A 17,686-nucleotide genomic window follows, 5' to 3' on the forward strand; every position below is an offset into this window, starting at 1 on the left:
CCGAGCCAATATCACGGCCCCTTCTAGGTTGCATCGCTCTACCAATTTCTGAATCTATCCTCCTCCTACGCACGCACGCACGCACGCACGCACACGCACACGCACACACACACACACACACACACACACACACACACACACACACACACATACATACATAGTACTTTAGCTGTGAGGGAAAAGAGAATTCCTCGCTATAGTGCGTTTAGTTTTCTTTCTGTGCCAGGCAATAAACTCCTCCTTTGTACTTCCTTGCCTCGCCCTATATATTAAGTTACTACGGTGTGTGGATGAGCAAAACGAGAACATGTACATTTGTACGTATTGCGAATGTACGTATGCATGTGTAAGCGGCGTCTGCATAAACAGGTATGCCAACTTCTTGATTACACGTTTTGTCTTGAATTCTCTCTCTCTCTCTCTCTCTCTCTCTCTCGCTTTCTCTAGTCCAACTCGAACGAGCTGAAACACCATACACCTCGTTTTCAGTTGATACGTCTGCTAGCTGCACTTTCGCAGCAGGTGAGAGCCCAGGTGACAACCGCGCGCCCAATGCCTCTAGTCCTGGGCCACCAAAAAAAAAAAAAATCTCGAAATTACGTTACGTACACGCGCACTCGCCGACCGCAATCGAACACCGTTCAACTTCGGCACGAACGACAAAAGAAAAAGGAAGAAAGAAAAGAACGCAACAAAGACCGCCTCAGCACAGTTTCCTCATATTATATATATATATATATATATATATATATATATATATATATATATATATATATATATATATATATATATATATGTATATATTTGCCAGAGCACGTCCCAGGGCCTTTTCGCTGAATCTCCATTGTTCCGCGAATTCGCGACGAGGCGCCCCCGAACAAACGAACGTTTTCTCGTACGGCTTTTCTTTGCGATTTTGTACCGCACTGCTTCCCTTTCGCGCGAAAATCGCCAGCGCCGGTTCTCCACCAACCAACCCGGTTGTGGGTACGCTGTGTGCGCCCGTTCTACCGAATTCGACCCTGCAGGAGCACGTTCATTTGCTACGAAAACGAACCAAGCGAGCCGATTCCCACGCGTGCAGATTGTCGTAAATTCGGACAACGGACAAGACGTAGGCCCAGGACACAGAAAATAAAAAAAAAAGTCGCAGTCATTCCACTCTTTGAATGTGGGCCACCAGCGGAGCTGTAAAACATTTGGAGGACGCTAGAGCTTCGCTGCAGAGAGGAAAATTTGTCCCTTGAACATTCGTGTCATGTATGTCATCGCTTTCTTGGGGTTTACCCGCCTCCCGTACGGAGGCAACCGTATGAAGTTTCAGTTTCCTTAGTCTAAGGTTTTGTAAGTGCATACCTGTCTTGTGCGTCTTCTTGCTTTCTTTCTTTTTTTCAACAAATTTTGATTTATTTCTGGCACTGTTCGCCTCGTCTACGATTTCCAATGGGTATGTGTTGCTTCCCGTGCAGTGCTAGCATACGGATAAGTTACGCCTAGCCCAGTCTGCCACTGCCTCCGCTTTTCCCTTCTCCCCCAGTGTGCGGTAGCCAACCGGGCTCAGTCCTGGTTAATCTCCGTGCCTATCATTTATCTTTTTTTTTTTTGTTCTCTCTCTCTTCCTTCTACAGACACAGTACACCCAGTTTCAAGCTCTTAACGGGCCGTGACCCACCCCTCGGACTTGGTGAAAAAAAAAAAAACACAGTCTGCTGATAGCAAACGCTGCTGCGAACATCTCAGCCAAACTTTGCAGCCGTGCGCGGCCCGTGGGTCTAGCAAGCGCATTGCTAAGTCGCCTTTCTCTCGGACACTCTCTTTTTCAACAGAAGCCTGCTCCTCACTCTTTTCAGGACGCTTTATTTCGTAATATAGCAGATTACCATACGCGGATGCTATATATTGGCCAATAGCTGACATCAGTGAAGGAGGGTGTTCGGATGAGTGCGCTTCTTCCTGCTGTCACTGCGTATACTTATTGGCGCGGTCTAATACACGGAATAAGCGTGCGAAAATTTGCTTTCGCATTTCGGTAATTCATTCCCTTTCTACCTCCGCCATATGACCGGCTTCCCACACTTCACACGCATACACTTTCCACTTTGGCACGTCTAATGCCAACGCATTAAAATTACCGCACATATCTCCCTATATTTAGGGATCCCGCACCTCTTTGCACCGCAGTGACACAGACGCTTTCGCTTGTTGCTCCCTATCTCCCCAGCACATTCCTCTTCCTGTCCCCACCGTTCCCGAATGCAACCCCCCCCCCACTCACACACACAAAACCCGCTACTCCCGAAGACTCCTCCTCTCGCTCGCCCTCTTCCGGCCGCGGAGGTCAGCGCCAAAGCCGCGCGTTGGGCACCCAAGGCGACTGCACGTTAAACGCCAGCTCCACGCAGGCCCGCACTATAGCGGTTTCCCCAGTGGTGCCACCAACAAACGCCACTGCCGGCCTGATCCCCGCGAGTCTCCCCCACTGATCTCCACTAGGGTTGAAACCTAGTGGAGATCAGTGGTCTCCCCCGTCCGGCAAAAAAACAACAAAAAATTCCTTCGCCGCGCCGCGACGACAGGTGTCGCGGACAGCGGCCAGCGCGAGCCTTGCCCCATCCATCAGGCAAGCGCGGTAGAGCTACCGGTTTTTCCGGGGCCATGGCACGAACCACAAAACGAGACCTCTCACCCTTACTACCTTTCTAGGTTCGACCTTACATACGTTAAATTTTCTCCCCCTATTTTTGCAGATCACCGTTTGTTCAGCAGTCACTTCTTTCTTTCGTTTATCGCCATTTCGCCAGTCTACCTCTGCGGTTCATGCTACAGTCCGAGGGCATCGATCCATTCAAACGAACCATGGGCGAGAATACAAGAGTGTGCATCTGTGCTGCCTATTCCACTTCCCCTACTTGCGCGCGCGCGCGTGTCTGTACGTGCGTGTGCATGTATGTATGTGTGAGTATATGTGTGAGTGTATGTATGTGTATATGTGCACTAGTCTGTGTGTGCACGCCTGATTGTGCGTGCGCGTGCACGTGAACGAGTGTGCATGTGTGTGTACTTACACACGTGTACGCGCGTGTGTGTGTGGTATCTATGTCTACATTTACATATGAGTGTACATGCAGGTGCGTGAGAGAGAGAGAGGGGGGGGGAGGAAAGGGCGTTCTAAAGTGGAAAGACAAAGCTATAAGAATGAGATACAAAACGACTAGAAGAAATATAATTCTATCTCACGGGGTCACGCCAAAGGTTTCTACGACGAGGAAATGGGACGAAGCTGGCGGGCGCGTTCTTTTTTTTTTTCACCGCTGAGACATCGTCGATCACCTGTCGCGTCCAGGCGAGAGGTGCGCGCGACACGTGTTCCGAAGCACATCCCTCCCCCCCCCCCCCCCCCCCCCCCAACCCGTCGGATGAGGGATCCTCTGTCAACACAGTGGAGCGCAAAATAAAGCGTGTGAGCGGTAGTCTGCAGTTTACTGGCGCCGTAACCCTTATCCCGCACAACATTCTAGATCCCATTTTAGCGATTTTTTTTTTTGCTGAGTTTCTAACGCGCTAAAAAAGTTTCTTTATGAAAGCTACTGAATATAAATTTACGACATTTTGTACAAAAAACACTCGGCTGTAAATGCGAAATGCCACCAATTGTTCCGCGCGGTGTCTTCATGCTCCTACGAAGTCTCTGTATTCATTAACAGTTCGAAAAGCAATTTCCTCAATTTCGGACCCTCACGTTTGACTGAAATAGTGCCGCGTTTTCCCCACTGTGTCTGAAAAGAACGCTTGCTCCGGGCAGGGCAGACCCGGGGCAGCATAAAGGGGAAGGGGGCGAGGGGGAGGTCTCAGCAAAAGGAAATAACGAACATGGCGGGTGGGGGGGGGGGGGGGGGGGCTCGCCGCGCGCTCACTTTTTTCAGCACATAAATATGCCGCCATAAGTACTGTAACTATCTCCCTCTCCCCTCTCTCCCCAGCGTAGTATAGCACACCGGATCTACCCATCTGGTTGACCTCACTGCCTTTCCCCTTTCTTCTCTCTCTCTCTCTCTCCGCGACGAAATGATACAACACAGAAGTGTACAACCGAACTTTCTGGGACACAACAATTGGGGGCGAGATCCCTCCCGCGGATACAATACTGAGAAGAGGTCCGCCAGGGCACAAGGGAACCCAACTGCCCCGAACAGGAGGAGAAAAGCTCCGACTCACTCAAGAAACTCCATAAATGGCATAATTCAGAGCCCATCCAACTAGATACACGGAGCACGGTACGCAATTTATCCGAGCTGCGAGCAATTAGCTAAAAGGCGGAGTGCGCGGGCGACGGCTCTTGCGAAGGACACTTCTTTCGCGCCGCGTACACAAAACGCGTGCAAGCGGTCACCGCGCGTGCGCAGAGCTCCCATCCGGAAAAGAATCGTAGTTCGGTTCGGAGGCCAGCAACCGCCGATATGCGGAAACGACAACGCAAGGTGTCCACCGCATTAATCTCCCCGAAGTCCGCGAGAGGGCGCGCGCAACGCAAGTGCAGCCGGCAGTTTATCACAGGGTCGCAAGGGGGAGGCAACTCCGTCTGTTCCTGGCAGTTCGGCGACCATGCGGGCAACACCAAAAAAAGTGTTACGGGTAGTTTTCTCTGTAGCTCCAAACACTTGGTTACGGCGGGGAATACACACAGTACAAGAAGTAGTTACTGGGATTTCTTTTATTTTTTAACCTTTCATGCTCAGGAATCGGCGAACAAGAAGGAGGTCGAGACAAAGACGTTCCCGCTCTTGGTTTTTCTTTGTAGCTCCAAACGTTCGGCTGCCGCCTGTTTAAGGGCGGACAGACGTACAATGATAACGTTGTTACATGCTTTTGTTTTACTTATTTTGTTCATTATCTTTGCTTCATTGTTCTCTCCTTGTCCGCTATCTAAACATTTCGCAACGCAAGGTTAGGTTAGGTTGAAACGCGAACAAGAGAGCAAAGGCCTCCCATTGTGTATCTGCGAGTTCACGCTCATCGCTGTTGTCGGCGTTGTTCTTGTTTCTGGGTTTCCTGTCGTCGTCGTTTAAGAAGTGCCCACGCCCATTCCGTCAGTTTCTGTAGCGTTCACTTTTTTTATCCGTACATTTTCACCCTTCTCATTGGCTAACGCGCGCAAGGACGTCGGAATCGTTTAGCCTCCAGTTTAGCCTCCAGCGTTTAGCCTGCAGTTTAGCCTCCATTATAGCCTCCAGTTTAGCCTCCAGCGTTTAGCCTGCAGTTTAGCCTCCATTATAGCCTGCAGTTTAGCCTCCAGTTTAGCCTTCAGTTTAGCCTCCAGTTTAGCCTGCAGTTTAGCCTGCACTTTAGCCTCCAGTTTAGTCTCCAGTTTAGCCTCCATTATAGCCTGCAGTTTAGCCTGCCGTTTAGCCTCCAGTTTAGCCTGCAGCTTAGCCTGCAGTTTAGTCTCCAGTTTAGCCTCCAGTATTGTACAGCTACGAATAAGACGCGTTTACAGTGTAAACATTAAAGGAAAACTTAGTGCAAACGCGAAAATTGTAATATAGAAATAAAGCTGTAGGAAGCCCCGTTTTCATGAGCGCGGAACCCCGACAAGCACTTTGACAGTGCCCCCCCCCCTAAAAATATTATGACATAACTCATCTCACAATGACTTTCGACGCTAATGCGATTAGCATTCGAGCTGTGTAGCGACACAGCGTATTTCTGAAGTCCCGTTTATTTAGCCCCTGCAGCGATCATTCTGAGACTTCTGTTGCTTCGACTATATGTGACACACTCCGATATCATCCCACTTTGACTATGGCACTCACTTCACGTGCGTGGTAGGCGACATGACGAAGTCCAATTGTCTTGGACGCTTCGTCCGCGTCGCTTTTACTGTCCCTACGTTTCGGGGAGCTGGCCAACTACTACCGAATACCAACATAGACAACTTTACGTCACATTAAAAACTCTACTTAAACACGGTACGTTTCCTTCGCCCTATTTCTCTCATCCGGGCTGCTTCTAGATGAACGCCGGCTTACCCTTTCCCGAGCCACTTCTACTCCATCAGGACTCGCTCGATTTGCGAAACGGTAAAAGTGTCATCCACCCGACAGCCGAGCGTAAAGCGACAAAAGAATACCACATGGGTTCCTAAGAAAGAAAGCTTCGCAGTTGCAGAACAAATCTTTCTGGTCCAGGAATCGAAATAACACCAGGACGTTGAGTGGGGTTGAAACACCGGTAGACTGTTTCTTCAACTGCGGAACTTTGTCTGTCGAACCCATTTGGGTTTTTTCCTTTGCGTTTCGTGCTACTTTCGTTCAACTATACATTAACAAGTTATTTATCTCGCTATCAATCCATCAACTTATCCATTTGTCTATCTATATATCTATCAATCTATCTGTCTATCCATTTGTCTCTATCTATCTATCTATCTATCTATCTATCTATCTATCTATCTATCTATCTATCTATCTATCTATCTATCGCATGCTACTTTCGGGTAGATAGCAACGCTTGCATGTCACCGCCCAGTCGATTTACGTGGAGTTTGCACTTCATCGTACCCCTTTCGTACGATCCACTCGAGCAGCGAGCGTGCGCGAAAAGCAATAACATATCGAGCGTATATGGACCGACCTGGCTGATGCGGTTGAAGCCGTACTGGCGGAACCGCTCGTCGTAGAAGGGCGCCGAGTTGCGGCCGAAGTAGAACGGCTCCCAGGGGTCGCGCCAGAGCACCTCGAACAGCACGGCCAGCCTGTCGCCGGGCGGCTCGCGCTGCCAGGCCTCGTAGTCGGTGTGCTTCTGGCACTTCCAGCACAGCTCCAGGTAGAAGGGCCGGGCGTCCATCGCCTCGACCCGCTGCAGCAGGGACGCCTTGTCCCGCGGCGAGGGCACGCCGTCCCGCACCTGCGTCCGACAAGCAGGATGCGTCCATTCAAGGATATCAGGGGGGGGGGGGGGGGGGGGGAGGGACCGTGTTGGACCGCGCCGCAGGAGGAAGAGTGTCGTATGCCGACAGGATTAGGTGCATTGCCCACGGAGGACGGAAACAAAACTAGGAGGGAGTGCTATGGGCCACCCGGTCAGCCTTGGCAAAGCCAATTCCTCCGTGCAGCCATTCCTTTCGCTTTCTTCCCTTTTTTCCCACCTTGTCAAAAAAGTCGGCTTGACACGTCACCTCTGACACTCGTCATTCAGGGTAGGCTTCTTTTTTTGATGAGTCAGCATATTTATGCCTACCCAACTGGAAATTTGTCCGTCACGTGAGACAAAGAGTAGCTCATACCACCGTAAGCAAGCAAAAAAAAAACGACACATTTCTATAGTGTTTAAGCACCGTTGTGTGCATGCGTGTATTGCGCGAAACACATTTGGGCACGTGTTGCTTCCACAAATCTGCCTTGTTTTCTAAATACTACAGTGCTATAGACGTGCTTCGCTTTTTTTTTCTTTTTTTTTCCTTGACGAGCTGCACTACGCGACATCGAATAAATACTCCGTAATAAGCCTGCTCTCAATTTGACTTTCCTGTCACCGCGGCAAAGCATACCCCTCCTGACTGGGAGGTCGTCTGTTCGAGTCACCTGCTTGATAAACTTTTTTTTTACAGCGAAGCTGTATATGGCTAGCCGATTCGTTCGTCCGTCGCCTGTACGCCGAAAACTCCGCGTGCGCAACCCAGTTCATATGCACGAAAAAAGAAAAGAGAGACAGAGACGCACGATGGGCTGCGCCAGTAGTGACATCGTTGCTCTCTATCGCAGCCGAGGGCGCGCGCAGCACTTTCTCTCCGGCTCCGAAATGGGTAGGGCACGCGTCGTACGTACTCCTGAGGAGCAGGCAACTTTCGATCAGCAACGCCGCGAGCAGAACCGGGAACGAGGTTGTCTACGCCGTCCCGATGCTGCAGCCTGGGCGCAAGAACAGGCTCGCGCAGTCCAGCGCAAGCAGCAACTGCGTACCGTTGCTCCGGCAGCCTATAGCAAGCCGCCGTTTAATGAACCGTCGGAATTAACCCAGTAATAAACACCGGGGTCACACGTTTCAGCTTCGCTGGTTAACCATCTGTACGGAGTGCTTGGGGGATGACATTTTTTATGTGTGGAAAGACGGAAACGTGGTATAGGTACGAGTGTGTGTGTGTGTATATATATATATATATATATATATATATATATATATATATATATATATATATATAACGAGAAGAAAGAGGGTTAACCGAGGGTCCCGATTTTTATTAGTCATATCATAAGCAGCCAACAAACACTGACACCAAGGAAAAAATAGGGGAAATTACTTGTGCTTAATAAATGAAATAAATAAATGATAAATTAATGGAAATTAAAGTGGATGAAAAAACAACTTGCCGCAGGTGGGAACCGAACCCACAGCGTTCGCATTTGGCGTGCGATGCTCTACCAATTGAGCTACCGCGGCGCCGTTTTCCAATCCACTGTCTTGGGTATTTATGTGTTCTAGTGCAACCCTGGGAGTGTTAGCCAGTGCCACCACTCACAGACCTTGGCGGCGGACGAACGTCTTTTTTGCCGCAGGCGTCACGAGAGCGTGATCTTTTAGGGTGAAGGCAACTGGTCAATAAACCCACATATGCTACCTGAAGGCATCAATGTTGCCGGACGAGGGTCTCGAATCCGGCAACATTGATGCCTTCAGGTAGCATATGTGGGTTTATTGACCAGTTGCCTTCACCCTAAAAGATCACGCTACCTATATATATAGGGAGAGAGAGAGAGAGAAAGCGAGGAGTACAACTGACAGTGGTCTCCTCCTGACCACCGTGATCGAGCGTCACTATGCTCCTCGAAGAGGCATAATGTATCAAGCAAGCTACTCAACAACACTTTGCAGTGTTTTGAACGCGGTTAAAATCGTCGATCCGTCACTTGAAAGAGGTGCGACGTAATGGCAACGCATTTCTCTTGCATTTACCGCTAAATCGCCACTCATATTTTTTTTTCTGCAGTATTATACGATTTCTCACTTTGCCTTCTGCGGTATAATACTCTTTTTCCTTTGTTTCACCACCAGGTATGAAACGGAGGGTTCCTGCTAAATGGAGCGAAGGGAGCGAAAGGAGCGGGGGTTGTAGCTAGATGCTGCTTTACCGCCCGCAGAGCAAATAATACAGACGCGTTGTAACTGCGAATTCATTCAGTGTTAATGTTCGCTATACCGAAGTTCGTGTTCATGGCTGGGCTTAGAAGCGAAATTCCCCAGCAAAAAAGTCCCCAGGTTTCTCTCTGGATACATTTTGGGTCGGGCAAACACGACAAAGGAAACTGCAGTGGAATAAGAGAATATCACCACCATAGAGATTTCATACAATTGCTAGAGGGAACTGTGGGCGCTGATGTCTGTCAGTGTTGCCAGCAGGGCAGCTCAGCCAGCGTGAGAATCATGGGTATAGTACACGGATTTGTCTAATGTTTGTCCCCCTGGCTTTAAATGGCTTCGTGACTTTGCAAAGTGATCAATTTTAAGAAAGTTCCACGTTATATAAGCAATTAAATAAGCATTATCAAAATTGTCCGACGGCAGCATTCGAACACAGGACAGCTAGTGCAGCAGCCCGATATTGGAACCATTACGACACGGACGCACGGACAAGCGCAACCACTGCAATTAGCAGATAGTATGCGTGCTTGCAGAGCCTTATTACACTATCCGGCAAAAAAAAAAGTATTTGAAATCGAGACCTATTTAGGCCCGGATAAAGCGTAGTAAACGAAGCCACAAGGGCGTCTGAAGTCCTAAGCACGAAGATTGGACAAATCCACGTAGTTCTGATTATTCCCCACGGTGGCTGAAAGATCGCAGCGCCAGAGCTCCCTCCAGTTTTATATGAGACTCTATCGTCGCAACCAATGGCAGCGCGCACGCACGAGAACGTGAGCCTACAACGAGATAAACATCACCACGAGGGTGCGGGCACGATTATGCAGGCCCGCGCGAGCACGATCAGCCAGCTGTTTATCACCTCATGCTTCCTTTTTTTTTTTTTTTTTTTTTTTTTTTTTTTTTTTTTTTACTCGCGTATCAAGAACCCGTTTCACTGGCGTCAACTGCAATACATTACAAAAAGAAATCACCGTTATCTCGTCAGTGGTTTACGTACTCCAGGCTGCGTGGCGCCAGCGGCGTAGTTTTCAGGTGGCCGCTCCGTCATCTCAGGCTATAATAGCTCGTGTCTCAGGCTATAATAGCTCGTGTCTCAGGCTATAGCCGTGCAGCTCAGGCTATATCAACTCAGGCTCTAGCTCGCGCGCGCGCGACCCGATCTCACCTCGAAGGCCGGCGCCACGTAGACGGTCTTGTCGTCGCGGTGCGAGTCGACGAACAGCCGGTTCTCGCGGGCGAACGCCACGAACTGGCCGTGCAGGCCGTCGTTCGGGAGCAGGTCGACGTCGAGCACCAGCACGAACTCGGTGAGCGCGTTGCGGCGCGCCACGTTTCGCAGCAGGTTCACCGGGTACGACACGCCGAGGTCGTAGTTCTCCGGTCCGGGCACCGAGCGCTGGAGCCTCGCGGCCAGGGAGTCGCACGACGCGGATGCCCCCAGGGGCGAAGAGGTGGCGTCGACGGAGTTGGTGCCGCCGCCGCCGCCGCTGCTGCTGTTGTCGTCGGGCAGCAGGCTGGAACCGGCGTCCGGGGGAAGGTGCGAGCCGGGGCTCTTGAGAGGGTAGACCAGGTGGAAGCTCGCGTTGTACCTGAGGGAAAAGCGTTCGGATTGAGATGAACGGAACCGGTTCCTATGCGCTGTCCCGTCTTCTGTCCGCGGGTCGAAATCTCTCTTCGACCGTACCTGACGCCTGGGCTTTTCAGAAGCGTAGATACTCCTGGCAATCAATGTATCAGCCAGTCGACCAACTAATTTATTTATTTATTTATTTATTTATTTATTTATTTATTTGTTGATTCTTGGATGACTCGACTGTACATCGATGAGTGATCCTTCGTTCGTTCGTACAACTTTACTGGCGACAACGATCAAAAGGTCACTAAGCGGCCAGGAGCGCACAGGCCCTGGCGGACTCCTCAGCCCGCTAGACGACTCGATGATTCTTGATTTGCCCGACTGAATGATCGACCAACTGACTCGAATGATTAACGGTTGCGTTGACTCACTGAACTGCGTGGACGACCTATTCTCTTATGATCCTGCGCCCAACGATCGACCGACTTGACCGACCGAACGACTAAACGATTCAGCGATGCGGCGATCGATCCCCGGCGCAGCTCACCTGAGCGCGGGCACGCACCGGCGCAGCTGCACCAGCACCTCGACGACCAGCGACAGCTGCGACCGGGGCGCGAACACGGTGACCGCCAGGGGTCCCCGCCAGCGTTCGCTGAGCGCCACGAGGTAGTGCAGGTGGTTGGCCGTGCTCTGCGTAACCAGGGTCACGTCCGGTCGCACGTGGTTCCGAGAGCCTGCAGGGGGAACAGCGCCACCTCTTTTTACATTCATTCATTCATTCATTCATTCATTCATTCATTCATTCATTCATTCATTCATTTATTTATTTATTTATTTATCCAAATTTCTTTGTACAGGGTGAATTTGCTGGTCAATCTAAGCACGCAGTGCTTGTAAAATGGCCAGGCAGAATGCACTTACACGAGCGCAGCAATACGCCGTTAGGTGCTAGAAGCTGGATGATTTAAAAAGTGCTTTCTTTTTTTTCGTTTCCTTCAGAGAGACGTTTAGTAAACACAGCTACAAATTCTACTTTCTTTCTGATAAATTGTCCTCGTTCTTTTGTACCTGCGTTCTCTTTTTTTTTTTTTCTTTAGTGTGATCCAACTGACGCAATCTCCCAAAACATTTTTTTTTTCTGTAATTAAGTGTGGTACATCAAGCAGTTTCTTTCCTTCACGAGTGGTATTTATTATATTTGATTGTGTTTATGGTTATTCTTTTCTTTAGTTTTCAGTATTCTACGCCCACAGTGATCTAATTCATGAACTCTTTGAAACTCGAGTTTCAATGCGATAGCATTATATGCCCCATTACGTGAAAATCCGTCGTAGTAGGCACGACCGAAACGTGGTACCAAAATGGCCGACTGCGCAGAGAGTGAGAACACGTGAGAAATGCTGGGAGTGACGTTAAATTTCGCAGGGAGGTTCCCGTAAACAAAGTAAATTAATGCCTTTGAGAAGGCATTAAGAACCGTGAAGCCACGGCAGCTTCACGGTTCTGGCTGACTAAACGTGTGGCCTAGTGCGCGCGTTATTGGGCACGTGACCGCGGAGCCAATGGGCAGGAGATGACGCCATGTCATGAGTATATAATATGAGCGCGTTCATGAGGTTCCGAGGTCTACAAACGGTATAATGCTTTGGTATTCCAGTGTGTCAGCAGTCTTATGTGTCTGCCGAATTTTCGTCTGTACTTAAGGTGCATTTTAATCCGCAGTGTTTTCTTTTTCACGAGCGGCAATTGTGCAGTGGCGGGTGTACTTTTTGTGTTTTATTTGTTGCTGTTTTTAGTTCTCAATAGTGTGCACGTGTGCTTATATGTACCTTCATTTTTTTAGCACTTACCTGGCGTGGAAAATAATATGCAATACGATATTCCACTCGTATGCACGTTTATTTTGTATTTTTGTTATTTCCTGCCTTCTGTGTCATGCATGCCATGTAACCAGGAGCCACAGACTCAGTATAGGTATTTGTCGGGGGGTCTTTCCCGACGTTTGGGAGAATAAACTATGTTTCTGATTATGACTTGCCAAGCACAAACACCTTGTAGCTTCACCTTCGCTCAAAAAGTGAGCGGGAATGTGAAAAACCAAAAAAAGGTACACCAAAGAGCAAGCGAAAATAATCTCCGTATTCTCAAACGATGCTTTACTCCAAGATGATGATGATGATGATTTTTGGCATCCCTTTTAAAATGGGGCTGCGACAACTAGTCACCTAGCCTGTTTGATTTATTGAGATGTGCTATACAAGTTTCTCATTTGATCGTTTTATTTTTGTATACATCTCCTTAATTACTTTTCTTCATTTTCTGCTTCAAAGCTTCTCTGTCTACCTTCTACCGCTACCATAGAGTTCTACACAGCTCCACCCTTCGACTGTATAAGACAGTATGTTTCTCGAAAATTGCCGTAGATTTTCGGTGAAGGGCTCTGAAGCCGAAGGTTCATGGCGCTGCTACTTGCTTTCTAGAGTCGAGGTGAAGTGTTAAACGGCAGAATGTGCCTAGAATAGAGAGGCAAGTCTCTTTTACGACTGGAGAAGCCCTTTAGTCGAAGCTCCGTTTGCATTCGTCGAAAAATATATATACATGGCGATCAAGTTCGTGTTACGGCATTTTTTTTTTAAATAGCCTGTTGCAAGTAACATAATTTTAGTCCTTGAGCTGGATGGTTCCGAGAGGCGGACATTACTTGAACGGGAAATCAAAAACACACATTCAACTAATCAACAAGAATTCGTTAATTACCTTCTGAATCATTCACTTCGAGGCACATATTGCAATTCACGAATTGTAGCCGGCGGGTTACGCTGAAGCCGAAGGTTCATGGCGCTGCTACTTGCTTTCTAGAGTCGAGGTGAAGTGTTAAACGGCAGAATGTGCCTAGAATAGAGAGGCAAGTCTCTTTTACGACTGGAGAAGCCCTTTAGTCGAAGCTCCGTTTGCATTCGTCGAAAAATATATATACATGGCGATCAAGTTCGTGTTACGGCATTTTGGCTAACGCCAAGAAAGATGAGATATCTGTCTAACGTGTACGAACTCCATGTGTTACATGCAAGAAGTGTAGCTCTTTGCTAGATAAAAAAAAATTCACGCAGAAACTCCTCTGGTGGTTGTCTAAGTATGCCTAAGCATTGTGCAACTGGCTCGTCTTCACGCAGCCCGGTGTTATCATTATCCATTATCATTATCATTAGTTACATTATCAATGTTATGGAGTTTGATCCGACCAGCATAAACCCTTATTAACCGTCATCGGTTGGTCGCTTATCCTGTTTAATAGAGAACATGATAAGGCAGGTTTAACTGAGATGAATTTCATTAGGGCACTCGAATCCACGACCATTTGTGTTAATTAAGGTGAATTAAGGTTAATCTAGCGAAGTTGCTGCAAAACCACCACTACAATTGTTGAGGGGAGTATGCAATGCTTTAATGCTGGCTTGGATGCTTGTTTTGAGCTTGTTCTTTATTGAAACGTATGTTGTTCTCTGTGTTGTATGGGTGATTGCAATGAATGTATGCACTGTTCGCTTCACTTTGCTGAGGGGTTTTAGCCTCTGCCTTACGTGGGTATGAGGCCATTAGCCATTGCATTCTTTTTTGCTTGCTTACGGAGGTATGAGCCACTCCTTGTCTCACGTGACGGACAAACTACTCGTTGGGTAGGCATATAAATGCTTACTCATTAGAAAAAGAATTGACTGGCCATCCCGGCCCTGCGAAAACGGATGTACAGCGAAGCTCTTGAAAAGCAGCTCTAAAACTGCTGGGGTGTGTGTGTGGGGGGGGGGGGGGGGGGGGGGTATGCAATGCTTTATTGCTTTAGGGTAATGGTAGTAATGGTAATTTAGAGTAACGGTAGTAATGGAAGTAATGGCCATTTTGACAGCCCGCCGCCGCTGGTCGTATTGCCTACCCGCCATGGTGGCTTAGTGGCTATGATGTTGCGCTACTCAGCACGAGGTCGCGGAATCGAATCCCGGCCGCGGCGGCCACATTTTGATGGGGCGAAATGGAAAAACGCCCGTGCCCCGTGTATTGCGGGCACGTTAAGCACCCCTAGGTAGTCGAAATTTCCAGAGTCCCCCACGAAGATGTACTTCATATCGTGGTTTTATCACGTAAGTCTCCCCCCCCCCATTTTTTCGTATTGCCGTGTTTTTCCCCCTTTGGCACTTCTCGTATTCACGCTGCTCCTCCGGAGTCCCAACTATGCGTTACCTACCCAACGCGATGCTGCAGCAACAATGCAATGAGTTGCTAGGATGATTCTTTTATACAGGAAAGGCTAGTGACGTCACGGCAGCTTGCGCAACAGTACAGTTTACCGGCAGACGAATGCGGGGAGTGCTACGTGCCTCGCATTGTTACCAGGCGCGCCTTATCATCAATCATGTGGTTCAAATGCTTGTTTTTTGCTTATTCTATATTGAAACGAATGTTGTAACGTATGCTGTACGCATTGAAAAAAAATTACGTGCCAAAACCACGATCTGATCATGAGTCACGCCGTGTAGTGGGGGGCTGCGGAAATTTTGGCCACCTGGGGTTCCTTAACGTGCACCTAAATCTAAGTACACGGGCGTTTTCGCATTTCGCCCCCATCGAAATGCAGCCGCCGTGGACGGGATTCGATCCCGCGAGCTGGTGCTCAGCAGCAAAACACCATATGTCCATTAAGGAACCGCGGCGGGTGCTGGTGCATGCCTGATTCCAAAGAATGTGTGCACTTTTCGCTTCACTTTCCTGAGTGCTTGAAGCCTGCGTCACCTGGCGGGTCGGCGCGGTATTGCACTGACTCCGAGATCGGCCCACTTTTTTTTTTTGCCCACGGACGACGCCAAGAAAAATAGCCAAAGCTAACATCTTCGCTGCAAAAAAAGAAAGTGAGGGAATACTTGCGAAATAACGTGTCACAGCGTGGCATTTCAACCGCTTCTGTTATTTCCCTTGTGGAAGTAAGCGCCCACCCCGTCCACCTCTTCTTGTCTTCGACCGCAATTAACTGCGTTGTTAATATGTTAATACGTCTTACCGACTAGCCCAAACCAGCAGGCTCCTCAGTATTGTACGGTATACACGCACGAACAGGAAGAGGAGCACTCACCGAGCAGGCTGTCGGCGCGCGCGAGGAAGTTGACGATGTGGAACTCGCCGCTGGAGTCGAGCACGGCGCTGCGCCGGATGGCGGCCAGCATCTGGGTCCGGTCCTCGAAGGCGTCGCGCTGCGCCAGCGACGCGTCGGCGCCCGCCGACGCCGCGCCGCGGCTCTTGCGGGCCTCGAGCCGCGACAGCAGGGCGATGTGAACCACCTGGGCACAGAGACACGGGTACGATAGGCAGACGGGCTTGGCAGACGGGCATAGCACACGGGTGATAGCAGACGGCTTATAGCAGACGGACAGAGGGGCAGCAGTGAACCTGCTACATTCGCCAAGGAACTGCCGCGGTCCCGTGTCCCTGTGATACATAGGCAGACGGGCTTAGCAGACGCGCATAGCGCACCGGTGACAGCAGACGGAAAGACGGGCAGCGGTGAACCTGCTACATTCGCCAAGGAACTGCCGCGGTCCCGTGTCCCTATGATACATAGGCAGACGGGCTTAGCAGACGCGCATAGCACACGGGTGACAGCAGACGGAAAGACGGGCAGCAGTGAACCTGCTAGATTCGCCAAGGAACTGCCGCGGTCCCGTGTCCCTATGATACATAGGCAGACGGGCTTAGCAGACGCGCATGGCACACGGGTGATAGCAGACGGGTGATATAGCAGACGGACAGCAGTGAACCTGCCAAATTCCCCGAGGAACTGCCGCGCTGCGTCGGAAAAGAAAGGCACGTTTTCAAAGTTGTCCAACGTACAAAATGCACGCGTGATCGACGTTTTCAAATAAAAGAAGTACGTGTCATGTCTCGAGCACGAATATTTACACTCATCCTAGTAACGTCCGGCGAGATTGGCTTGAGAGTATGCGACCAGTTCCAGGAGAAAACTATCGAAAAACTGTAGGGTATAGTGTTTTGCGACGCCACTGTCACTGTGACTCACGAAATTCTTTGTTTCCCTCTGCGAGGTAAGCCGTAAGCATAATTTTTAATGCCAAGCATGCTTTTCCTCACGCTTTTCGGCACTTTGAGGCAAGGTAAAGGAAAGGCAATGTTAGGTTAAAGATAGTTTAAGGTAGGATGGTGTGGCGGTGTCAGTCGGTCGGTCAGTTCCTGTCTCGCCTCGCTTTAATGAAAAAGAAGTAGCACTTTCGCCGGAAAGGCGAAGCATCGATTGCGATAGCAAAATAGTAGACAGCTATACGAAGTGAGGACAGTAGTTTTATCGGCCGTATAAGCTTCGCAACGGCCGCTTGATAACTAAATTAACAAGCATGGTGTAAGCGCGCCGGCAAACATGAACACATCACACTCTATGACCGAGAATCGACGCTCGCTGTCAAAACAATGGCGTGAGGAAGCACGGCAGCAGCAGCGAGCGAAGTGACCGTCGTGCTGTGTATCGCTTCAACGCAAACTGAACAGCGAAAACACAGCACGTACAAAGGGTTGAGCCGTCTCCAGATCCCTTTCAAGGTCTGGCGCGCGCGACCACGCGCGTTCGTGCAAAGTGCGCACTTGTTGGCGAAGTCAAATGTCGCGCGAGATTGAACCGCGATCACCAGTTTCTCATGCGCCCGGTCACGAAATGCGCAGTTGCTGCCAGAGCACAACGCCGCCCCCACTCCCTTCCTCGATCGCCCCACGGGCTTTCGCGCGACGGAAGACTGTGCGTTCGCTCTCTGCTTTCTCCTTCGCGTGCGTCAGATTGAGCCGCGATCGTCGGCTTCCCTTGCGTGCTTTCACTCGCACATGCAGCATACGACGCGCGGCGACGGTGTTATCGCCCTGGGAATTTACGCGGAACATCACGGCGACGGCGACGGTAAGAAATGCGCCTGTAGTGTC

The 17,686-nt window shown here is 49.6% G+C and overlaps 1 protein-coding gene and 1 non-coding gene across 2 annotated transcripts in view; both read right to left on the reverse strand.

The window, feature by feature from the left end:
* Positions 1-17,686, reverse strand: part of LOC126533728 (beta-1,4-glucuronyltransferase 1-like) — a 350,896-nt gene that overhangs the window by 309,626 nt on the left and 23,584 nt on the right. The window contains exons 3-6 of the mRNA XM_050180918.3: positions 15,840-16,044; positions 11,262-11,451; positions 10,304-10,727; positions 6,631-6,903 (exon numbers count right to left, since the gene is read on the reverse strand). Coding sequence (XP_050036875.1) covers positions 6,631-6,903; positions 10,304-10,727; positions 11,262-11,451; positions 15,840-16,044 — 1,092 coding nt within the window. The remainder of the gene's footprint in view (positions 1-6,630; positions 6,904-10,303; positions 10,728-11,261; positions 11,452-15,839; positions 16,045-17,686) is intronic.
* Positions 8,364-8,436, reverse strand: TRNAW-CCA (transfer RNA tryptophan (anticodon CCA)). Its single transcript has one exon. It is a non-coding gene; the product is annotated as a tRNA-Trp (tRNA).

The sequence above is a fragment of the Dermacentor andersoni genome, chromosome 7 (genome assembly GCF_023375885.2).
Source record: "Dermacentor andersoni chromosome 7, qqDerAnde1_hic_scaffold, whole genome shotgun sequence".
Lineage (NCBI taxonomy): Eukaryota > Metazoa > Arthropoda > Arachnida > Ixodida > Ixodidae > Dermacentor > Dermacentor andersoni.